Source organism: Meriones unguiculatus, chromosome 3 (assembly GCF_030254825.1).
Source record: "Meriones unguiculatus strain TT.TT164.6M chromosome 3, Bangor_MerUng_6.1, whole genome shotgun sequence".
Taxonomy (NCBI): Eukaryota; Metazoa; Chordata; class Mammalia; order Rodentia; family Muridae; genus Meriones; species Meriones unguiculatus.
In genome coordinates this window covers 174,300,815-174,325,591 of record NC_083351.1, presented here as the reverse complement: position 1 = coordinate 174,325,591, position 24,777 = coordinate 174,300,815, and the positions used below count along the sequence as shown (strand labels likewise).

Genomic DNA, 24,777 nt, shown 5'->3' with positions numbered 1-24,777 from the left:
TGTTTTAGGTAAAAACTTTGTATACTTACTTTGCTGCATAGAGACAAGCAATGAGAAATCACTGAACACTGGAATAAAATAATTTGAATTAATCACATTTCCTATCTCTTGATAAATGATTTCTATGAAATCCCAAAGAATCCCTAAAAACTCATGGAGACTTAAGTCTGTCTTAGATTTGAGAGTGAAATTCAATTTTATATTTGCAGTATTTCTACATTAGGCACTAACTGTGGTTTTGGTTTCTTCTCATTCCTATTTTGTAACGGGGAACAGCAAGTGCCTGTGAGGTTTCTAGATTTTGTGAACTTGTGAGTTTCATTAACTTTATAAAATTAGACCTCATTCTTTAATCAGCAATCAATTCTGCACACTCCGAGGTCAGCCCTCGGGTTACAGCCCTCAACAACATTTTGTGCTCTGAGTTAGGAAAATCCATTGTGACCTAATACAGTGTCATCTTCATCATACCCAGAAAAAAACATTCCCTGCACACTGGGATCAATATCTGTGGTGGAAAGTCTAAACTGTATTAATTAGGTTGGTGCTTGTCTGGCTTTTAGCCATTTTCTCAGAAGTCTCAGACTAGATTCTAAAAATCGATGCTCCCCATTGCTCTCCTAGCTTATAGGAACTCACCAGCACAGCCCAAGGCTGTTTATTTAAGTTATAGTACACTTCAAGAGAAAGTAAGTAAATTGTCCCATGAGAACACTGACATTGCCATACCACTGCCTTATTTTTAAAAATAATAATACCATGTCAAATCCTTCCTTCATGCTATGATAGCTATAATAAAGCCTCGGCCATTGATCATATTTTTTTACAGTTTTTAAATTTTATGTGTATTAGTATTTTGCCTGCATGTATGTATATGTACCAAATTATTCCTGGTTCCCTTGGGAATGGCATTACAGTTGTAACCTGCCATGTGGGTATTGGGAACTGAACCTGCTTCCTTTAGAAAAACAACAAATGCTCTTAACCCCTGAGTCATCTCTCTAGCCCCATCATAATTATAAATGAAAGATGACCAAATGAATATTTCCATAAGTTTGGTTTAAGTCCATTCAAAACACCCTTTAAAATGATTGTCCCACATTCTCCCCAAGCATGGTTGGATACCATAAAAAGCTAAAATGATACGCTCAGGATGCGAGGCTAAGCACTGCACTCAGGGTCAGCCGCTTTGGACCCAGAGAAGAGCATGTCTGATTGCATGCGGGTTGATGCCCCAGGTCCCGCCTCTGAGAAAAAGGTATAGGACGGTTCTGATGCTCTTTGGGTGGATGACACCTAAATGAACATCGGTACAAAGTCCCAATTTATTTCTAATATCAGAGATCAGACCTCTACTCTTGCCTGATGCGTCTAAAACAAAAAGGGGGAACTGTAGAGAGCTGCGGAATGCTATGCCTTAAAGATGGAGCTGGTTTCCGCCTTCCACCTTCCCGATGGTGAGTGCTCTCTGTCACGAACAACTCCACATTTGGCTAAGGCCGAGGATCTGGCTTGCTTCCATGTATGTGGACCTATCTGCATTGCCCCCGTGGCACGCCTGGGTTGGCTACCCAGAGGCTATTTAAGCTGTGGGCTGGCTTTCCCCGGGGTCCGAGGATTGTTCAATGTTCCTGAATAAACTGCATTGAAAAAAAAAAAAATGATTGTCCCAAAGTTTAGGAGTATACAGTGAAGGAAAATATTTTTTATAATCTTCTGTATAGTTAGTTTTTTTTTTATTTTTTTATCCATATAAAAATATCACTTTGTTGAAAGGTTGAAATGAAAATAGGAACTAACTTTGAAAATCTGGAAAAATATATAAAATACTGATGGCAGTAGCCGATGAGTGATAAAATGGTGGAGGCATAAAAACACACATGAACCACTTTTCTGTGTTTTTCCCTCAGCTGCAGAGTTTTCAACTGTCTGTGACTAAAGTGTGTTCTTGCATTGTGCGCTCACTTGGAGCTGTGGGTTTCTCAACATTTGCATCCTGATGGACTAAACTGAGAGGTTGATTATCCATTCTTTATGAAGTAGCATACAATAAAGATAGTAAGTTGCGTGTATTTTTAAGTTGAATAGGTAAATTATTTCTTTCGAGGCAAGCTTCTAACTCACCATGGGAGAGCCTTGGTTGGAGCTGTAAGGCTGCTGTCAATCACCCTTAGAAAATGGTGAACCTGAGGCAAGTTCACCTTCAACAAGGAAACTATTATAACAAGGAAACTACTCTCATGAGGAAACACAGAAGCGGTGCTGAGCCATCTCAGGTCCTCCAACCCGGACAGGTGGCTGAGTATCTGGGAAGCCGAGCGCAATCTGAAGAAGAGTAGGAAAAATGATGCTAAATCCATGTAATCAATTATGTGATGTACTAATTCAGATACACATCAAGTTCTTAGAGAGATGAAAGTTCAAGAAACAGATGGAAGAAAACCCTAACTGAGAAAGTTATATCACTAACTTTCAACATATTAAGAAATGGCTCTCGTGATTCCTCTCCAAGAGAGTGGTGTGTGGTGTGTCTGGAAATTGCTTCCCACTAATCACAAGGAAATCCAGACTTGGCCTAAAACACAGATCCCTTTTCACCATGACCCCATCTATCATTCTTGCCCTCTTTCCACACTTACAAGCACAAAACTGCTATTGTTTTAGTGTGAAATGTGCCTTTAAAACCTATTGTAAATTGGTCCTGGAGACACAAGTCTGTAATCCCAGCTACTTAGGAAGCTGAGGCAGAAAGATTACAAGATCAAGGCCTACCTGAGCTCTGGGGTGAATTCAAAGCCAATCTAGGCAACTAAGGAAACTCCATTTCAAGTGTGTGTGTGTGTGTGTGTGTGTATGTGTTTATGTGTGTATGTGTAAGTATCTGTATATGTGTGCAAGTGTGTGTCTGTATGTGTGTATATAAGCATGTGTGTATGTGTATGCGTATGTTTGTGTTTGTGCCTGAATGTGTGAGTATTGTGTGTGTGCATGTGTCATGTGTATGTGCAAATGTGTGTGAGAGAGAGAAAGAGAGAGAGAAAGGAGGAGGAAGAGAAAGAGGAGGAAGGTGGGTATCAAGAAAGTTGAGTGAACTGGGCATTTAGTTCTGTGGTAGAACACTTGCCTATCAGGCATAAGGCCATGGGTTCATTTATTTTTTTAAAGCAAAACCTTATTGTAGATCTCCAAAAGATGTTTTTAATGTCATTTACCCTTCATTTTTTAAACAGACTTATAATTATGAGTTGGGATAATAGTATGGAAGAGAATAGGCCTGGCCCCACTATGCAAGATAACAAGGAAGAAAAGCGACAAATAGTCTTACCCAGCTGTAACACCTATGAACCACAACAGGGACCAGAAGAACAAGATAGTCTGAAAAGTACAATAGTGGCACTTACTTCCTGGTTGTAACCAACATTTGCCATATTGGACTTAAGGTCAGCTCAAGGAGGGAAATCACAGCTAACACGCTAGACCAGCACCCATAGCTGGTAAGGCCAAGACCCCAGAGAACCTCCTCCTGCCGCTTCCCTGAATCCATATAATTTCTTAGTGCGCTCTAAACACTTACTGTTTGCCCTCAGTTAAATGTAGCCCTCACCCCTTATGAAAGAAACTTGACAGGAAAGATACAACTAGTCAAAATACAGAGAACAAATGGCCATAGGGTGTTCAACTCCAGTTGATTCATGTACAACTCAAATCCTACCTCCATAACTAAGGGGATATCACAGAAGGAGTAGGAAGGATGAGTCAGAGGATTAGGGTATCTACTAGGAAAGAGAGACTACTATGTGTGACAAGGAAGTGTACCCTTAAACTCTAAACAAGATCTGAAAAACTGAAATGCCAATTGACATTCTAGTGCGAACGAGGAAATCTTTACAAGGTTCCAAGTGTAGATGAAAAACTACAGGCAATTAATTACTGCTGGGAGAGGTATGATCAGTCTTTCCCAGGAATAAGTCCCTGATAGGTTATCCTGTCCCAAGAGGGCAGAACTGAGCACATATACATATGAGCAACACTAACTGGACTCAGCAGGTGGTATTTATGAGTTTACCTGTATGTGTGTGTACACATAATGATAATTATTAAATAAGAAGCCATGAATTTGAGGAGGTGGTGGTACAAGGAAAAGTTGTAAGGAGTCAGGGGAAGGGAAATGATTCCAATATGCTTCTTATATATAAAATTTTCAACAAAACAATGTTCTGCAAAGAAAGGAATTAATCCATTCATAGGCTAAAATATCCTCTGAATAGATATATAAGTTAGTGATAACTCTCTGGCTTAGAAATGGCTGGATTTTTACGTGTTTAATGTTTAAACATTAGTCTAAATGTTTGAAATTTAAAACTACAGTGTCATATTTCCCATTACCTAATTGCTTTATTAATTTCAAGTCCTCAACAAGTAAAGTTATAAGAAAATTTTTTTAACATTTTTATAGAGTATAGTGGATAGAGGATGTTTGACTTGTGAAAGAATTGGCACTGCTTTAGAACATATTAGCCCTATTTTATTAATTTAAGTTATAAGTCTATAAATTCCTTTCTTTGACCCCTTTTTTCTGTTCTTTTTTTTCTTTATTAATTACACTTTATTCACTTTGTATCCCCCCTGTGGTTCTCTCCCTCCTCCCTCCCAATCCCTTCCTTCCTCCACCCTCTGCATGCATGCCCCTCCCCAAGTCCACTGATAGAGGAGGACTTCTTTTCCTTCCTTCTGATCCTAGTCAATTAGGTCTCATCAGGAGTGGCTGCATTGTCTTCTTCTGTGGCCTGGTAATGCTGCTTCCCCCTCAGGGAGAGGTAATTAAAGAGCAGGCCAATCAGTTCATGTCAGAGACAGTCCCTGTTCCTATTACAATGGAACCCACTTGGATACTGAATCTATTATTAGTAACAGAACAATATTTTCTTAGAGGTATTACAAACTAAAGTAATTTTAATTTAAGGTGGGTTTTCATAGGAATTAACTAGAAACATTTTTATATTATCTTAATTATATTTCCAATATTTTAAATAAAAGTAACTGAACTACTGAATATGTGAATAATGGCATACAGGAGTATAGCACAGGTGACATGACAATATCTTCTTTGATCACTTTAGCGAAGAATTTCTCAAACTAGGGTTTAAGTTCACTTTCTCTAACATCTATAATTCACAAGTTAGAGAAACAATAGCCTCATGCTTGGTATACTGAAGTTACCCTCATTAAGGAAAGACACAGTGTCGTAGGAAATCCCAACCTTTGTTCAGTCTACTTCAAGTTCTCCACTCATATACTAGTGTGTTCTCTGCTTGCTCTCCTACTGACTTAGAGCCCTCATGGAAAATTCCATAAGAAGTCACTTCATTTGAACCCCTTCTGGCTACCTAGAACAGCCAATGTTATGTCAGATAAGCAACCATGAACTCAAACATTGTCTCTCTCCCATATTTCAGTTAAATTCAACATGATCCTCCCTATGAGGGTTTCCATGCTGGCTCCTCCACACTCTACTGTTTACATATTAATGTAACTCTCCCGAAAATTTGGGGGGAAATGACTCTATATTCAAGACAATGTCTTAATATGAACACTACACGGTATAAAACAAGCTAGGCAACAAGAAGGAGCCCTGAAGAATGACATAAGAAAAAGCACAGCATAGCCACAGTTTATTCATCTGGTATTATGATCCCCACATTTGGCACTGGTTTTCCAGTGCAAGTCAAATGACAGATCTGAAAATGTACCCCACTATCGTGTCACCAGTATGAAGCACTCTTATCCTTTGGCTCAGAGGTATCTAACCCAGGCTACCAGAACCTGTACACAGCTAGATTAGATCATGGAGACATTTTCACTTTACTTAGGGCAAGCTGCATCTTAAACCTTGTCTTCTTCATGTTAAAAAAAAATAGGACTAATAGTAATAATCATAGGAAAATATATAAATATCATGCTGTTATTTTAAGTATTTCATGAGATAATAAATAATATAAATACTCATAGACTGGTGCCTAGCCCAGTTGTTATTAGAGAGGCCAGCATTTATTCAGAGCAGATGCAAAGACCCATGTCCAAACAAAGGAACCCTGCAGAAGAGAAGGTGGGGGAAGGATTTCAGGAGTCAGAGGGATCAAGGACACTAAGAGAATAATCAACTAAGCAGGGCTCAAAGGGATCAACAATCAGAGACCCTGCATAGAGCTGTGCTAGGTCTTCTGCATACGTGTTATGGCTGTGTAGCTAGGTGTTCTTGTGGGACTCTTTACCGTGCAAGGAGGGGGGTTGCCTCTAAATCTTTTGCCTGCTCTTGGGACCCTTTTCCTCCTACTGGGTTGCCTTGTCCAGCCTAGTCTTATTGTAATATGTTATGCTGTGTTCAGATCATATTCCTGAGGGGGCCTGCTCTTATTTGAAGAGAAATAGAGGGGAAGTACATCTGGAAGAGAGGGAAGGATAGGGAAACTGCAGTTGGGATATGATGTATAAGAGAAGAATAAAGGATACATACATACATACATGCATACATACATAATATAGATAATAAATTTTTATTGATAATGTGATTTTTAATGTGGGGGGAGGGAAACTCACACATGAGCACTGCATCTGTTTCACCCTGGCCCCTCCTCCCAAATACATGACCTTTTCTTCTGGAAACCGTATCCATAAAAATCTCAAAAATATGGTTATCTGACACCAGATATGGTTATCCCCCACATCATGGCAACACCAGCTGATGTGACAGTGTGGATGTGGGGGACCTCCATCGGGTCCCACTCCCAGATGAAGAGCTACAGGTGCTCACCACCTGAGCAAGGGAAAATCCGTTTTTCCAGGGATGAGTTTCCATACAGGTTGTCCAGTCTCAAGTGACCATCCTTAAATCCGTGTGATACAAGCAGTACCAATAGGTATGGATACATGTGTGTGCATATGTAGATAGATAAATATAGCTGTATAAACAGTAAGTATTCCATAAGACAGTGATTTAAATCCTTAACTCTGGCAAATACTCAAAATCTAGTAGCAGTCTCAAATAAATGACTGGGGTTTACAGTACAAACTTAAAGTGTTTTTATGTAATTGAATTCCAGGAATGAGAATCCTGTGAAATTATCATGCTTCATGAACTTAAAGTATTGAAGCTGAGTTCTGACTCAAATTCCTAATTAAGACCTTGACCTTTCAACATGAGAGGAAGCAGCTTTAAGAACATGCTATTGGGAATGTTTATACAACCCTATCTCAGCTATTTCTTCTCTCATTTCTATACTCCCTAGATGTAGATGAAGAAAAGGCAAGGGAATGACTCCTCTCTCTGCTTCTCTCTTCTGTTGGTAAGCAATGACCACAGCTAAGAAAACTCAAGCACTTCTCCTTCTTTTGTTACAGTCTTGAAACTTGTGGCTAAGAACTTAAGGAAATAAATGGCCACTAAGGAAACACAGAGAAACACAGAAACTGTCCCCAAAGGAGTATGGCTGTGTATGCAGTTTCCCTCAAAATATAGATTTCCAACTTATTCTGAAGAAAAGGTGCCTTGGCTATGAGCTCTGTCTCCTTGTAGAAGCCCACTAATATTTTCCCATGAAGTAAATTTGCCTGAGGAATTCAGACATTCTGTCCCTTTAGTAAAACTTGAAATTAACATTAGACAACTATAATTTGCCTCTGAGTCTCAATCAGCTAGTCCATAATGTCTAAGTCTAAGCAAACCCTGGAAAAGAAGCAGAGTAGACGCCTGTGAAAAGATGGAGCAGGAAGACTGAGACCCCCTCAGTGTCCACAAGCTGAGCGGATCTCTCAAGCCTGCAAGGATTTCGTCCCTACTCACCAAGGGCTTGGTTTCTTCTTCATCTTTGAAATAGTAAAGCTGATCCCCCTTGAGCACAAACCAGCGGGTATGCCAGGTCTTGACGAAGCCGCCTTGCTTCCTCAGCCACCCACACTTGGTGGCGTTCTGCCGCCCTTGGCCCTGGTAGCTTTCCGTGGAGTCATTGTTTTCCTCCATTTTCAAGCTGATGGATTTGCCTGTTTAGAAACAAAGAAAGGGAAAAGGAATAAGTTGTTCTGTCACCACTATTCTTAAGGAGAGAAAGAGAGATGATAAAACGTGTATCAGTTTACTGACTGGATCTCCAGAAGCTGATCACAGACCTGCCAATGGTTTGCTCAAAGGGAGAGGGCACTGTGTACTTGCCTGCCTCAAGAGAGCTTCACAGCAAGGGGCTGAGAACCCTTTCTTCCTGAGTAGAGCTACAGAATGGGAAGTTCTAGAGGAACAAGCAATAAAACCTGAGCTTTCAGCATACAGGCTTGTGTGCCTGCTCTGCAGCACTGAGGGCCTGTGTGTGCAGGCCTGGCCTGTGGTTACCTGAGCAAGCACTATTCCCACACATGTTAAAGCTTAAGGGACTATTTTTAAAACTTCAATGGAAGACGTTTGGTTTGCACATGTAAAACTCTTAAGATGTTTTTCCCTGCTTCCTCCAGAGTTTCTGCGGGAGGGTTTTCTCTGCCTGGAATCTGTGCAGCTGAGAAAGTTTAGGAGAAAACAAGAAACCAAAACAAACAACAACAAAAAGCTTTGATGGCTAGTTGGATTCCCCTTTCCCCACAGGCTCAGGAATAAGGGACTAGTTAAAATCCAGGACACATTAAGCACCATTTCAGGCTGCATGCAAAAGGAGCCCAAGAGTATTTACTTTACAGGAAGCAAGAAAATGAGCCACAGGGATGGAGAATCAGCACACTTTCAGGAAGCCAGACTGCTGTTGTAGAAACACAAGGATAGGCATGAGGTGGGCAGGAAGTACGCATGAGGTGGGAGGAGGGTGGGCAGGAAGTAGGCAGAAGGTGAGCAGGAAATAGGCAGAAGTGGGCAGGTAGTGGACAGGAGGTGAGCAGGAAGTGGGTATGAGGTGGGCAGAAAATGGGCAGGTCATGGACAGGATGTGGGCAGGAAGTGGGCTTTTGGGAGCAAGGGTTTACACATGGAACTAGAGCCCAGAAAACATGGTTAAGAATTAAGAGATTGTTTTATTCTTTCTCAAAGGCTTCCTCCAGTGTTTCTTGGTAGTGTTTATCTCTAAGCATTCATTTAGGAAGTAGGGAGGATTCACTCATCCCTGGTCTTTGCATGAGGACCCAAACACAGAATTAACATGAAACACAGACTATTCTTACTAAGGCATTTTCATGTCTGCCTTTGTTTTAATAATTCTGATTTGTACCTGACCTTAACTTTCATTACTAACTTCTAAACCATGTGTTGTGTCCAGGGTCCCAATCACAAAGTATTTCACCGTGTTTTTGCTAGCTTTGTTCATTTGTGTCTCTTCCCCTGTAGTAAGGGATCCAACTCCCCCAACCCTGTTCTACCCCTCTCTTGGCTGGGCTCCTTGAGCTCTTTCAGTGCAATTCTCAAACTTAGTTTGCAGCAATGAACCTGGACTTGGGTTCTAATCTTTTTATTTTTGTCATTTCAACCATCTGATATTCTCAATCCTTCCTTCAAGCGTTCCTTTAAGCTGTGTTAGACTTCACTTGGGTCACTGGCATATTCTCAAACTCATTCAGTATTGACAGGTACCCTTTCTATGCTGAAGTTCTGCCCTTGCTACCTTTTCCTCTCTGTGGAGCATACTGAAGCCTTCCCCTCCATGGGCGTGCCCATGGTAGAGACAGCTGATTCAGGCACATTCTCTCCCTGTGTGTACTTCTGTTTGCAGATGGATCATGCCTGCTGTTTGTTTGCTGTAAATTTGTTATTGCCTGGAGGGCAGTAACTTTCAACCCCTTTCATCCACAGCATTTGACCTAGTAAAAAGAAGTGTAGACCTGCATTCCACGTGAACAATATATATATGCAATAATATATTGCATATATGTGTGTATATACAGTGCATGTATACACACACACACACACACACACACATATATATATATATATATATTTAGACCACTCTAAATAATACTTTTTTTGTCTCCTGGTATTTAAACTGTTCCAACATATACAATTTTTTTCATCATTTATTTATTCTTTGATCAAACAACTTGTAAAGTTAAATACGACCATAAAATAAACATTCCAACACACCACACACACACACGTGCACATACACACACACACACACACACACCTAGAATAAATTACAGCCAAACAAAATCTTTCTTTATGGCCCCTTTTTATCCTTACTCTCTCAATTTTATGTATTTTCTTAACTTAAGAAAAGACTGTCTCTAAAGACTTCCAATGTAATTAGCAAGCTACCATCAATAATATAAAAACACACAGCAACTAATTTCCTCTGTTTCTACTCTTTCTGCCTTAGTGGAAAGTGTGTGTGTGTGTGTGTGTGTGTGTGTGTGTGTGTGCGCGTGCGCGCACGCGTGTGTTTTAGAACATGTTTTATGGCCTTTCTTGCATCTGTTGCTTGTAAGTTTGACTAAAGCCAGGGGAAGCGTTGCCCACCAAACTCCTAGAAAAACCACAGCTAGTTTCATGACTTCATAATACATCATCTCAGCAAGGCTAATTACATTCTTAAAACAAATGAAAATGATTTATTATACACCTAGGGGGAAAGAATGCCATGCCTGTTGCTGTGTGGAAGAAAAGCAAAACAAAGCACAAACTCAAGTCCTGCAAATAGCCAAGGAGAGACATCTGGAGAAACAGAGTCAACCCCTTCTCTAAAATAAAGAGGAAGGGCATGATCATTTCTGACTGTGGGATTCCAGTACTCTGAAATCGCTCATTGCCTCAACTCCATAACTGTAGGGTGTCAGGTCTCCAGCGTTCCCCCACACCTGTGCCACTTCTACCCACTAAGGCTGAAGGACAGCCAGTGTTTGCTGAGGTGACCGATGCTGCATTAGGGTCTTATGTTGGGCACCTCACAGTGACATTAGCTCTCCTCAAAACCTGATGTTTTCAAAGCTGACCATACTATATGATATACTGATAGGAAAATCGGTACCAACATTGATTATTGATACTCAGTCCTCCCTTGACCCCAAACATCAAATATGTGCATACTCAAAGGAGAAGAATTCCCCACATCCTTCAAACTTGTCTACTGGGTTTCCGTCACCACTGCTGAGAGGGCAGTTCTCCTGTGGCTGGTCATGCTTGCTTCTACTGCAAATCAACATGGACACATGCTCATCAAACTTTGTTCTTCCAAAAGCAGCTCCTGAGAGCTTTCAAACGTTCACATTGGATAAGACCTCTATAGTTACAACTTTTATTAACTTTGCATTCTATGTATTTCAAAATCCAGTCTCCTCATGCTCCCCAGGCTCTGAAATTACCAGGCACCTACTAAGCTCTGGAGCCTGAGCCCCAGACACCTCCTCCAGTCTCACCCCAATACACACACAATAACCACAGCAGGTTCTTTGGAAACGCCCAGGCTCCTTTCATGCCTGCAGTCTTGACTTATGTTGACCTCTCTTCAGGCTGTCCCGCCTCTGGCTCTTTGCACAGCCTTTCACCTGAATCTCAGTCTGAAATCTACCTCCTCTAGTGGCTGCCTGGAATCACCCCATGAATTAGTTCAGCTCTTCATATTCTCCGTTACCCAATTCTGACCCTTCACCCATCTTTCCAACAGTTCCCTGAATTGCTAGTTATCTTAATGGATTTCTGTTTGTTTTGCTTATGGGAATGTTGTTTGTTTGGTTTTTTTCCATGGTCTGTCACACCCTGACTCCCAAAGAGGTCAAGAGCTTTATGATGTCAAGGTCATGGTTCTGTTGATCACAGCATATCAGTGCCTTTTACAGTTCGTACTGGGTACTCAGCTCTTATCTACTGAATGGAGGGAAGGAAGGTGGTATGTGTTCAAGAAAAGAAAAGAAAAGAAAAGAAAAGAAAAGAAAAGAAAAGAAAAGAAACACTGATCAGAAGCAACTTGTATGTTGGGTTATCCTCCATGTCCTCATCACAGTCGGTTACTGAAGGAAGTCAGGTCAGGGACTCAAGAAAGAACCTTGGAGGCAAGAACTGAAGAAAAGGCTGTGGAGGAATGCTGCTTGCTGGCTTGCTCAGCCTGCTTTACTGGACAAGACAAGAGTCCTGCCCAGTAGCAGCACTTCCCACAGTGAGCTAGACCCCCGACCCCCATATCTGTCACCCATCAAGAAAAGGTCCCACAGGCTTATCTGTAGACCAGCCTGATGGAGGCATTGTCTCTTCCCACATGGCTCTCTCTAGCTTGTGTCAAATTGACAAAAATCTAAGCAGCACACTGTAGCAACCAGAGCAGAATCTGTATGAGGGTCGTGGAGGTTCTTTATCCGGGTACTTAACGCCTTAGTGGCAGTTGCGTACTTTAGGAATTTGGGTCTGTTTTTTGTTTTGTTTTGTTTTCCTTTGACAAGTTAGAGTTCAGTTAGCATGCAGTCGCAATAATAACACTTGAATAACCTTGAATACCCTTTAAAAAACAAAACAAAACAACAGCAGCAGCAACAAACCTCAAATAAATCATAACCCTGAAAGTTTCCGTTTCTAGCCCCGGTAGTAAATACAGGCACTGCTCCTGGTTTAGCATCAGGCACATGTGGTTTCTAAGTTCCCATTCCCAGAGCACAACTGGATGTCCGCTGGGCAGAGTCTTTCCCTCACGGTCAGGATATTGCAGCTGAGCAGGGCATGAGTCAAGGAACAGGATCACCAACTTCCCCACTGAGCAGCATCACAAGGACAGTAAGTCATACAACAGTGTAAATACATGGGGATCCTGGACTATTAAAAACAAGAATATCATGAAATTTGCAGGCAAATGGATGGAACTAGTAAAGATTTCCTAGGTTACCTGAAAGACAAATTAACCTGAAAAATTAACCTGGCGTTTTCATGACTCTCGGGAAAAGCTCTGATGATGGCGACTGTGACTCTGGTGATGGAGGCTTTGATACGTTGTGACGGAGGACGCTCCATCGTTTAGTTGCTGTGTGTAACTGTCGATTGTTGCTCAGGGGCAGATGGTTTTGCATCTACTAATGTAGTGATATTTTGCAAGCCGAGGAACTAGGATCACAGGGTCGAGCAGTATGATCAGAAGGGAACTCATTCTCCTAACAGAATACTCCAGACTCACGGAGCACACATGCAGCGTTGGTGGCTTCATTCCAACAGAGGATACATTTACAAAATTGCATATTAATAGGATGCCAGACGCCACAGAGTTGTGACATAGCCCAACTTAGCTGCAAAGATTCAGCTACACGTGTCCGGGAAAACATATGAAGCAAGAGGCAAGGAAGGAGAGGAAGTAGAGGAGAAGGGGAAAGAGACTTCTCGAGGAGGACAAGCAATCACACGGGGATGCCTGCTCTCTGCTCGATGGCACACGAGGGCTGCAGCTGTGTGGACTGGAGGTTCTGCAGCCTCTGGGGTGTGGCCGGGCTGTTGTCATGAGATAGGCAACAAATGGTGAAACCAGGATCTCAAGAATCTGAATGCCGGTGATCCTGTGCCTCACAGACCCTCAGCACAAACAAATGGTTACTGTGGGTCAGACAGTCTCTGTTATATTCTGGGGAAGAGAGTTAAAAGTTGGCAATGTTGGCAAAACCCTGTATTTTGCAAGGTTTTTCGGGAGGGGGCTTTCCAGAGTAACTTCGGTCACAGCCAATAGTCCCTATTTTCAGAGAGAGAGAAGGCATGAGAACTAAACTTCTTTATAGGAGGATGTTCCACTGCATACAGCAGGAGATCACAAATGTCCACTATTTAACTGAATTCTGCTCTCATTTTCTAAAAAACAACAGAAAGAAAAATCACTTTGTTTTGTTGGTGTTGATAACATGCTACTTTGTCGAACATGTCACGAATATCTTATTGATTAGATTTCCACCATCCAACTCATAGCCTATCTGTACAGTTCACATTATAAAAACACACAAAAATTTAGAAGTTGCTGACATGGTGCAAACATGCATCCGTGGACACACATGAGCAAAGTGTATACATATTCAGATGTATGGTGGTTGAAAGGCATAAAAATCTGGGTCTTTTCCCTAAAGAATAAACTCACTTAAAGGCAACATATCTCTTGGTGTTTTGCTTAATGCTCAGAGTCATGCCACTGGAGAACATATACACAGATGTCTGTAGATATGGCTTTTTAATGGAACAAAGAACATGGACACTTGATTTTTGACAAAGGAGCGAAAACCATACAATGGAAAAAAAAAAAGACAGCATCTTCAACAAATGGCGCTGATCTAATTGGATGTCTACATGTATAAAAATGCAAATATATCCGTACTATCACCCTGCATAAAACTCAAGTCCAAGTGGATCAAAAAACCTCAGCATAACACCAGATACACTAAATCTGTTAGAAGAGCAAGTGGGGAAGAGCCTTGCAGTTGGCACAAGAGACAATTTCCTGAACATAACACCCACAGCTCAGGCCCTAAGAGCAACAATTAATCAATGGAACCTGCTGAAACTGAAAAACTTTTGTAAGGCCAAGGGCACTGTCAATAGAATGAAATGACAGTTTACAGATTGGGAAAAAAAAATCTTCACCAATCCTGCATCTGACAAAGGCCTGATATCCTAAATATATAAAGAACTGAAGAAATGAAACATCAACAAACAAAACAACCCAATTATAAAAAAAATGGGGCACAGAGCTAAACAGAGAACTTTCAACAGAGGAAATCTCGAATGGCTGAGAAGCACTTAAAAGAAATGTTCAACTCCTTAGCCACCAGGGAAATGCAAATCAAAACGACCCTGAGATTCTATCTTACACCTGTCACAAGATCAAAAACTCAAATGACAACACATGCTGGAAAGGCTGTGGAGAAAGGGGAATGAATACTCCTCCACTGCTGGTGGGAATGCAAACTTATACAATCGCTTTGGAAATTAATCAGGTGCTTTCTCAGAAAACTGGGAATAGCTCTACCTCAAGACCCAGCTTTACCATTCCTGGGTATATACCCAAAAGATGCTCTACCACACAACAAGGACACTTGCTCAAAGCTGTTCATAGCAGCTTTATTTATAATGGCCAGAAACTGGAAACAACCTATATGTCCCTCAACCAAAGAATAGATAACGAAACTGTGGTACATTTACACAGTGGAATACCGCTCAGCTATTAAAAACAAGAATATCATGAAATTTGCAGGCAAATGGATGGAACTAGTAAAGATCACCTAGGTTACCTGAAATAATCCTATTCAGAAAAACATGCATGGTATGTACTCACTTAGAAGTGGATATTAGCTATAAAGTATAGGATAAACATACAACAATGCACAGACCCTGAGAAGATAAGTAATGAGGATCCAAGGGAGGATGCTTAAATCTCCCTCAGAAGGGGAAATAGAATAGACAGAAGTAATGGGTGAAGAGAGGGAACAAGGTAGGAGAGGAAACACAGAGAGATAAGAGGGTAGAGATCAGACCTGGGGAGAGCAAGGGTGAGAGAACTGAAGGCCTGTAGAGAAAAGAGAAACTGAGGGTGGGGGCATCTCTGTGACAAGCTGGAGACCTAAGTCAGGGTAGGCTCCTGGGAGGATATGAGGGGGACTCAAGCAGAGACTCCTAGCAGCAGAGGCCATAGAGACTGAAGAGGACACCCTCTAACTAGACTAGTCTCCTAGCAGAGGGAGAGGAACACCAATGTACCTACAAAAACTTCTACTCAAAATTCATCCTGCCTAAAAGATGTGCATGGTAACAGAAACTGGTGCTCCATGTAGAATTCTCTTATGAGTCATGGACCAAAGATTTATCCAGCCCCTCCCTGCTTTGTATGTTGAAGACCTAACCTCCAGCGGAACAGCAGAGATGAGGCTTCATGGAATTCCATGAGGTCTCCTGAGCAAACTCTGCTCTGGGGGATTTATTACCCCTAGCAAGATACAGCAGAGAGCTTCTTTACTCTTCTCTGCGTTTATGCAAAGCAGGTTTATGGATACACATGGAAGGTAACCACTGCCCACCAGCAAAGAGGCTTCAGAAAGAAACCTACCTGGGCAGAATCCTAACGAGGGAGACCTTGAAGTCTCTAGAACTCTGAGGGTGGAACCATGATTTAAACCACCACGTCTGTGGTATTGTGCAGATCTAGATATCTGCAAGTGTACCCCCTTCCCCCAAACCCCCAAATGTTGGTCGGATGGTCACTACTTTTCACCACTTCCTTCCCCCAGAGCATGGCCTTCACTAAAGGAATCTTCTAGAACGTTCTCCCCAGTCTAATCTACATGAAAACTTTAGCCAGTGGCTAACTGTGAGGGAGCAACAAGTCGGCTTCCTTGCATTTAGCTGGCCTACGTGTGAGCAAAGAGGGAAGGTTGCGTCTTCAGGGGAGGAGGAGTGGACAGGTTCTTCTGAGGAGATCAGCGTGGGAGGTGTGCGGATTCTCACAGGGGAGCCATGACTATCAGGCCCACCCTGTGCATAATCAGCACACCAGAGCTTCCCCACTGCCTCAGATGAAAGCTGGCTTATCCTTAACTCCATTCCCCTTCTCTACCCTGCCTCCTGAGCCCCGCTTCCTGCACCCTGGTTTGAGTGTGCTGGAAACTTAGCTCTGTGTGGCAGTTCAGGGAGGTGGTGGGTCCCTTCAAGCAGGTCCTCGAGGGAGGGATTCGGGTCACTGAGGTTCCTTGTCAACTTCAGAAGAAGCTAATGTAGCTCTGCCTGGATAATTTCAGAAATAGCAAGTTTTTATTATGAGAGAAGCTCAGGCCAATGAAGCTCTCAGCTTCCTGTCTTTCAAGACACAAAAGGTGAGCTGCTGTATCTCCATGTACTTAGTGTAATGTGCCTGTGTGTATTTAAACTCTAAACAGAATCCCCTCCCTTCACCTCCTTTTACACACACAAACAGAAACACACTCATCTTCATATAAAGGTACTTACATGGAGATACAGCAAGACCTTCAAGTTCTACACAAGACCCAGTACAACACAAGACCCAGTACAACTGGAGACCTCTCAGGCCTCTTCCTAAATTAGTATGCTGACTTCTATTTTCTCCCTGAATTCATTCTTCCTGCAATGATATTATACACTCAATGCACGACAGTAGGATTTTCTTTTAGAAAACAGATCATGATATTGTAAGGCTTATGCTGTGCCAATAAGTGCTCATTTCTACTCAGAGTTAAATCCAAAATATCTGGCCTGGCCCAGAAGGTCCTGTATGATCCCACATACCTTTCCCAGAATCCTGCCCTGGTGGCTTTGAATGGCTGGCCAACTCTTCCCATCTGAGTCTCCATTCAATTGGCAACTTTCTCAGAGGATCCACTTGCGTGTCTTGCTCCTGTCCTGCATTCCCCACCATAGCCATCATACTGCCTTATTTTGCTTTCCCTTGTTTTGTCTTTGTCTCTCATGTTCATCCGTGTCCCCTCTCGCATGTTAGCACCCTGTGTTGCTATGCAGTGTGTGCAGCAGAGGGGGCGGGAAGCAGCTCTCAGATAGATAGCTCTGTGGTAAAGCATGAACACCTCCTGAGACCCCAAACTGCCAAAAAGTATGAAACTAGACAAGGATGAAAATGGATCACGTGGCTTGAGATCAATTAACACAAGAGTTTGGATGCTGAGAAGGCTTTGCAAATATGCTCATTTACCCAGAAAAGTGAACAAGAAAAGATGTAAGACTTAGATTTACAAGCATGTTTCAATAAGAAGATGATAACATTCTAACTAAAGAAAACTACAGAGTGAAATATTTCCCTTTCTGACCCCACACTCCACTACATCATTTCTTTGGGTGATGAACAAATCAAAGAGTAAGTACTTGGGGCCTAAACTGAAAAGCATCTAATAGAGGTTTTTTCAGCACTGAGATGGATTTCACGAGCTTGGACTTGTCGTCAGAAAGAGATCTTATATATTACAATAACTGCATGGTCCTTGTGTTTTCACACTTGCTTTCCTCGCTGCTTTGAGGCCAATTTCTTTGTTTCCAGTCTGTCTGCGAGCATCTCTGGGGCAGACGTATCACCCTGATTTAAAGCTCTCCTCATGTGTGACCATATCACTCTAGACAAAGCCTGTACCACTGGTGGGCACATGTTCATGGACTGAGTACTCTGGGACCCACTACAGCAACTGTCATTCAGTAAACACTCGAAGATTAAATAAATAAGTGGTAAATTAACAAAGAATGAAAGAATAAGCCAATCCCTATTGTATACTGCAATTGACCCCATAGTTTCAGGAATTCTGAGAGAGGCTAAAGAGATGGCTCAACAGTTAAGAGCACTTGCTGCTCTTGCAGAGGACCAGGGTTTGATTCACAGCACCCGTGTGGTGGTTCACTCCCACCTGTAACTCCAGCTCCAGGAGGTTTGAAGCCCTCTTTCTGGCCACCGTGGGAACCAGGCATGCATGTGGTACACAGACATACATACAGGCAAAACATCCATACACATAAAATAAAGTTTAAAAATATGTAAATAAACAATGACCAAGAGCACTGTTCAAGAATCCTAAACCATCTGACATTGCTAGATGCTCATGCAAGGACCCCATGCCAGATTTTCCCATCTGAACCTCGTTCAAATGCAGTCATTTAATGAGACACCGGATTTCAGACATTATTGGGAAAAGTAAATTACTATGTTTTTGCTGAATGCTCTCTCCTGTAATCACTGTTAGCTGTAAACAGTCCCTGAAAACATCTGCGAAGAAACCAAGGGAAGTGGAATAAAGAACTTCAGTTAAGGACGAGAAGTCTAAACTGGGTGTCAATGGGGTGTACAGAGGACTCTAGGGTAACAGCTTTCTAAATCTGCAGCTCCCTTCCCAAGGAAACAAAAAAGACCCCATTGCCTGATTATTTGAAATTAAATTGTTTAAGTGTCAGAGAAAGGACAATTATAAAAATATATGTAAATATTTGAATACATCATAAACCTCAACCTCCATCTTATGTTGTTATCCGAATTATTTATGTGATTACTTTTATAAAAATTAAAAATGACTTAATCATATGGAAACTATAAAGACATCACCTCTTTTTGTTCCCATTTTGTTTGCTATATATCTAATACTGTATATTTCGTGTTGTCTATTTGATATTTGTGAAGAGAGCATGCTTTCTCGTGAAGAGATTTGGATGGCCTTCCTGATGGTGAAGATGGGAAAGTGTGGACAGATGCAGGTGGGTGTCTGGTAGTGCCTCCAGCTCCCGACAGGCATTACCTATCACCTGAGGGCAGCCCTAGACATCCTCTCAGTACAGAAACTGAAGCACTAACAGTTAATCAATCACCCATGGAAAGGAGAGGGGATTCTAATCTAAGCCTGTGAACAAACAAGGAACTGAAACTATCCGTTGACTAGGACCAAACACTGAGAACTGACCAAACATTCAGAGAACTGAGGTGTTCTCTGAATGGAAAAAGAGAGAGGAAGTTGGCTTCTTTATACCAGGAAGAAGGAATAGTTTTATGAAAGCCAAAATATGACAAGTAGCACTTGATCTTATAGTTACAAAAAGTGGGGGGGGGGGGAGACTCAAAGCAAGGGAAAAAATATAAGTTGAATATTTGTTTTATGTTAATATATAACATTAATATAATCAATATGACTAGACTCTTCAAGTAGCATCAAAAACTTGATTTTATAAACATGTCAACTTAGAAGTTCCTGTATTCTCCTACATCCCTGTCTACAGTGAACTTTTGCTTTGAAAAGCATTATCATTATCCAGGTTTCCACATTCTAAAGCTAAGATATGATGGACTGTGCTACCAAAGATGAAAGCAACAGAGACAAACTAAAAATCTGCATGTAAGAGAGAGGGAGAGCTGACATCCCTGGGATTCTCAGAAAGATGCCAAGCCCTGCTTGGACCATCTCTCTGGGTCTTCTCTCACAAAAGAAGCAACCTTTGTGCCTAATGTTTATAGAGTCCTCCCAACCTTGCTCCCCCATGGGTATATTTTTAAGCTTACATAAAAGCTTTCATAAAGCACTCCTTTAATATTAGGTTCCTTTAGAGACTCCAACCTGGGAAAATCAAACCCTGTCAATTACACTACCATTCCAAGCCTCTCTGTGGGGCTAGCCTTCTTTCTATTCAACCATGCTTCAAAGAGCAGACAAGTGGTCACCCTCACTGAGACAGTCACTAGTCAACTTCCAGGCTTCCCTTTCACATAAAAGCCTGGGGTGCTTAATGATTTCCAATAAGGGCTGCTTCCTCTTTGTCAATTAATCCTGTGGGCTGAACACCACTGGGCTCGCTCTATAAGGCCAGGAAAATTATTAGGCTCCCTAAGTATATAAATCTAGACCTAATCACTGAACCTCAATTACTTGCACAGTGGTTTATCATGCTGAAGTACTGACAAGACAACTTTTTCATTAGAGTTTGAACAAGCTAGGGAAAAGATGTCAAAGTAGAGAGAGAGAAAAAAAATTACCTACTGCTAATCTACTCTCTCAAGATTATTCCTGTCAGAATGGACCGCGATTTGTCAAATCACAATATTTAATGAGATCTAATTATTCTCATACTTTGAACACATTCTAATACTTCAAAATCATTAATTTATGCCATACTTTAGATAGGTCAAATGGCAAGTTGGCTTTAATATAATGAGATATATTCAATTATCATTCGTTTAAAAGAAAAAATAGTCCCATGCATTAAAAATGGAGTAGGCACCTTGGTGATATGTATTTGGAATGCCCAGAGCCTCTCCTTAGGCGATGCTGTGTCATCCCACATGCCCTGTTCTGACTGTGCTCAATCACTTTGCAGCAGGGACAGACCTGTACCTGGTTACTCAGTGGCCCTGAGCTCTGTAGAAACTGGGACATCCTGGCCTTATAAAAGGCTCAGGTAACTTATGCATGTCACCCAGAGTCTTTTTTCTTTAATGGACAAAGACACTGGAAGAATAACATGTAGGCCGAGAGCATTCATCATCCCTGATGACTTCTACAAAATGAAAGTATGTGGAGGTAAGCAGAATGAGGAAGTGGCAGAGAGGGGTCTATGCAAAACAGATTGTGGCTCCACTCTGCTCTTGACTGTCTTCCGCTGACCCTGTGGGGTACAGCTTGCTCTTGGCAAACTGATCAGGTGGGTTTCCTTTCACTGGATCCAGTCTGAGCTGCTGATAACAGCCTGCTGCATAAATGAATCCTTCTTACAGTGGAAGGAAGCACTAAAATATCTTTGAGAAAATTTATCTTTAAAATAACAAATATAGGCGTAAGCCATATAGTTCACTGTTTTGTACATGTGAAAAGGTTCACTCAAGATAGATCTTAGACAAAAATAGGAAACTCAAACCTCATAAAAAAAAAAAAGAAAAACATAAAAAAAGCAATAAACTTGCAGTCTTGGAGAGGAAGTGATTTAATGGTGAAGAAAGCAACAGTATGAAATTATGGCCTTAAGCAGAATTTTCTATTTGTTTAAAAACTTTCTCAAGAAAATGCATACTTGGAGATCATGAGAAGACCTTTGTGATGTATGTATCATCCAGAAGATGTTGATTCATGGAGACATACTCCCGCAACTCGACAATGAAAAGGCAAAAGCCCTAACTGGACCATTTCTGACACATCATTTCAGAAGTGCTTTCAAATGCAAGACATATAAAGCTGTGAGAACCCCATGAAAATGTCCCAGCTTCACAGGCTAGCAAAGAAATGGACGTTTAAACCACCATGGGACACCACCACACATCCATTTCTGTTGTATATTTACAACTGCGGGCAGCACCGAGTGCTTGGCGAGATGGCAGAATAAGCAAAAGTTTCCTGGAGTCTGGCGGGGTACAAAAGGTGAGAATACACTGACAAAAGGTTTAGCAAGGCCGTGTAAAATTAAATATTCTCCTACTTATGATACAGCAATTCCAATGCTAGATTCTTAATAGAGAAATGGAATCCACATGCTGATAGAAAGAGCTGTACACCAATGTCCATGTCCATTGTTTTATATTAGTCACAAACTGTAAGCAGTGCAAATGGCGTCTCTCTATGTAAACACACACACACACACACACAAACCTGTAAAGCCTGAGGGTGTTCTATAAAGATAAATGAGTCCATGGCACTGCCGTGAGTGAAAGAGGTCACATGCAAAAGGGTCACCGTGTAATCCCATGCCATGCACACACAATGTTGATTAAACAGGCTCCACCCATCTAGATACCTGCTTCCTAGGGACAAATGCTGACTCACATCTTCTAGGATGGTAGAAATGCCTTACATTTTGATGGGATATGAGTTCCAGGAGCACAGACGCTTGTCTAAACTTGTGATCTGTTCCGTTGGGTGCACAAATCATCATCATCATTATTATTATTATTAAATAATTTTATTAAATTCTCTTTGAAACCACTTAAAACAGTGACTACTAGTCAGAGTGTCAATCCAGATGCTGCAGTGCTGGCTGGTAATTCTGAAATGCCTTTCTCTGTTCTTCCACAGTGAACAAAGAAGCATAAACACTGACCCCCCTGGGAAGCTCGGGGTCTCAGGGAAACCAGAGAAGACCGTGTGCTCTGAGTCTGGAACTGGAGCCCTGTGAGTTCAGTTTGTAGTAGATACAGAAACAAAATCACACATGTTTATTTGTGCTTCAAGGTGGCCCGGAAGATTGAATTACTGCAACCAGCAACTTGTACATGTCTTGGTTTCTAAATGCTACTCACTCACGCCTACATGGGATCAGTGTTCCCTGGATTAAAGGCTGGTTTATAGTCTCTCCTGGACAGAGACTGTCCGAAAGCAAAGTAACATTCAAGAACTATGGGGTAACATAAAAAAACATAGGAATAGCGTGAAGTGGCTCATACTGGCTAAATATGGGACAGAGTGAGCAGGTGAATAAGTGACATGATGGATGGTATCCATGGACTAAAACACACACACACACACACACACACACACACACACACAATTTTATATAAAGGAGTTGATCTTTGGCAGATTTCAGCATGCCAAATTATTTCTACCTTGTAACTAATGGACAGAATGATGTCTAGAGTCCTAATGGTAATAAGTGGCTATTTAAAAAAAAAAAAAGTATCTGGACTATGTAACATAACCAAGAAGACTGTGTTCGGATTCACTCGTCCATCATTGCTTCTCAAATATCACATAAACTCTGGTGTAGAGCAGCCATGCGCATTCAAAACCTCCATAGCAAGAGAATGGTCATAAAGAAGACTCCATGCTGAAATCCGGCATCTAGATTTTGCCTCGTGTTTGTGATAGCCTCGGGTTAGAGCAAATGATTTGCTCATCTTGTAATCCACACACAGACAACATGTTATGGTTTGGGTTTTGTTTCTGAGGCCTTCCATGTGAGGCTTTCGGCTCACTGAACTTTGCTCTGGCTGCAGCTGTGGAGTGGTCAGGTGACACAGCCTGGCTCAGCTATCTGCTTGTCATTTGCAAAAGTCAGTGAAGAAGACAGGTGCGACACAGCAATAGCCAAAGCCAGGCCAAAGGGGCGTGGTCTTTTCATGAATTGAAAATTATCAGTGAAAGTCACAAACTCCTTTGTGCTTTTGAACGAAAAGCAGCTATAGAGTGCTGTCATCGTAGTTTTAAAATTACAAAAACCCAAGGCCCAAAGATTTCATGATAATATGAGAAGTCCTTGCTCAGTTACTCTAGATGCCAGCATCTAGAGTTACCTGTTGTGTCAGCTGGACATTCCTAGACCCTAGGAAATTACTCAGGTAGAATTCAAGCACAACTTTCCCAGGCTGAGAAAAACAGAATGCTGAACAGTGCTAAGCCAGGACACTATTAAACAGCGGTGGAATTATATGAGAAAGAAGAAAGAGCTGGGAAAGTAAGAATTGGAAATTATCATTGTGTTTTCACAGTCTGAGGCATTGCCTCACAAAAACAATCACACATACACACACACACTCAGCTTCTCGGTGAATCCATATGTAATCTTGATAACAATCCAAAGGTGGTGCTGATGTCCAAGAGGCAAGAGCAATTTGCTCAAGGCAAGTATCTGAAAAGGGACACATGAACACTGACACATGAACGCTTTTCACTCCTTATTTTTTAGCTTTTTCCTTTTCCTCTTAAACTGCTGAGCCTCACCCTTCGGCTTTCACAGCCCATTATCTTAGGACTTTCCCCATAATGAAGGCACAAGTGAATGAATAATGGAACGAAGGGGTGGAGCTAATATTAGTAATAAATGGATAATGGAGCTAATGTTAATAATAGTAATAGTGAGCTGGAGCTTTACTAGATCAGAGCCCCAGGAGGCCATAAAGTAAAAGGTTAAGAGGAAATTAACAACTCATTGGCGGGATATCTTAACACCATTTACTTTTCGAAGAGCCGTGCTAGGTCTTCGTGTAATTAATCATAAATGGATATCTCTTGTGAAACTTCGAGTAGAGTAACACAACTTGAATCACAACTTTAGTCCACAATGTAGTCTAAGGATGTGGTCACGTCCTTGCCTGGCTTGGATGGAGCTCCAGATTCCACCCTCAGCACTGCAAACATGTATGTGAGTGTACATATTGCTGGGAGCATGCAGGTTCTTGCACCCACAGATCTCCAGGGAAACCAGCAGCGGAGCACTGCCTTTTCCATGGAAAAGATGAAGAACCTGTCCTTGTGCTCAGAAAGCTGGGAATTGGAAGTGATTGGAAGCCTGATGATCTTAGAGGTATCTGTTGGGGTGGGCCGCATCAAGCTCCCAGGACTAGGACTGGAGGTAGCTAATTGCCCAAATGACCTCCACGCTATCTGAATGACACAGAC

At 41.6% G+C, this 24,777-nt stretch overlaps 1 protein-coding gene across 3 annotated transcripts in view; it reads right to left on the bottom strand.

The window, feature by feature from the left end:
• Arhgap24 (Rho GTPase activating protein 24) overlaps positions 1 to 24,777 on the bottom strand; it is a 633,576-nt gene that overhangs the window by 336,501 nt on the left and 272,298 nt on the right. For all 3 annotated transcript variants that reach the window (XM_060381036.1, XM_060381037.1, XM_060381035.1), the window contains exon 2: positions 7,841 to 8,037. In XM_060381036.1, coding sequence (XP_060237019.1) covers positions 7,841 to 8,017 — 177 coding nt within the window. In that variant the 5' untranslated portion in view covers positions 8,018 to 8,037. The remainder of the gene's footprint in view (positions 1 to 7,840; positions 8,038 to 24,777) is intronic.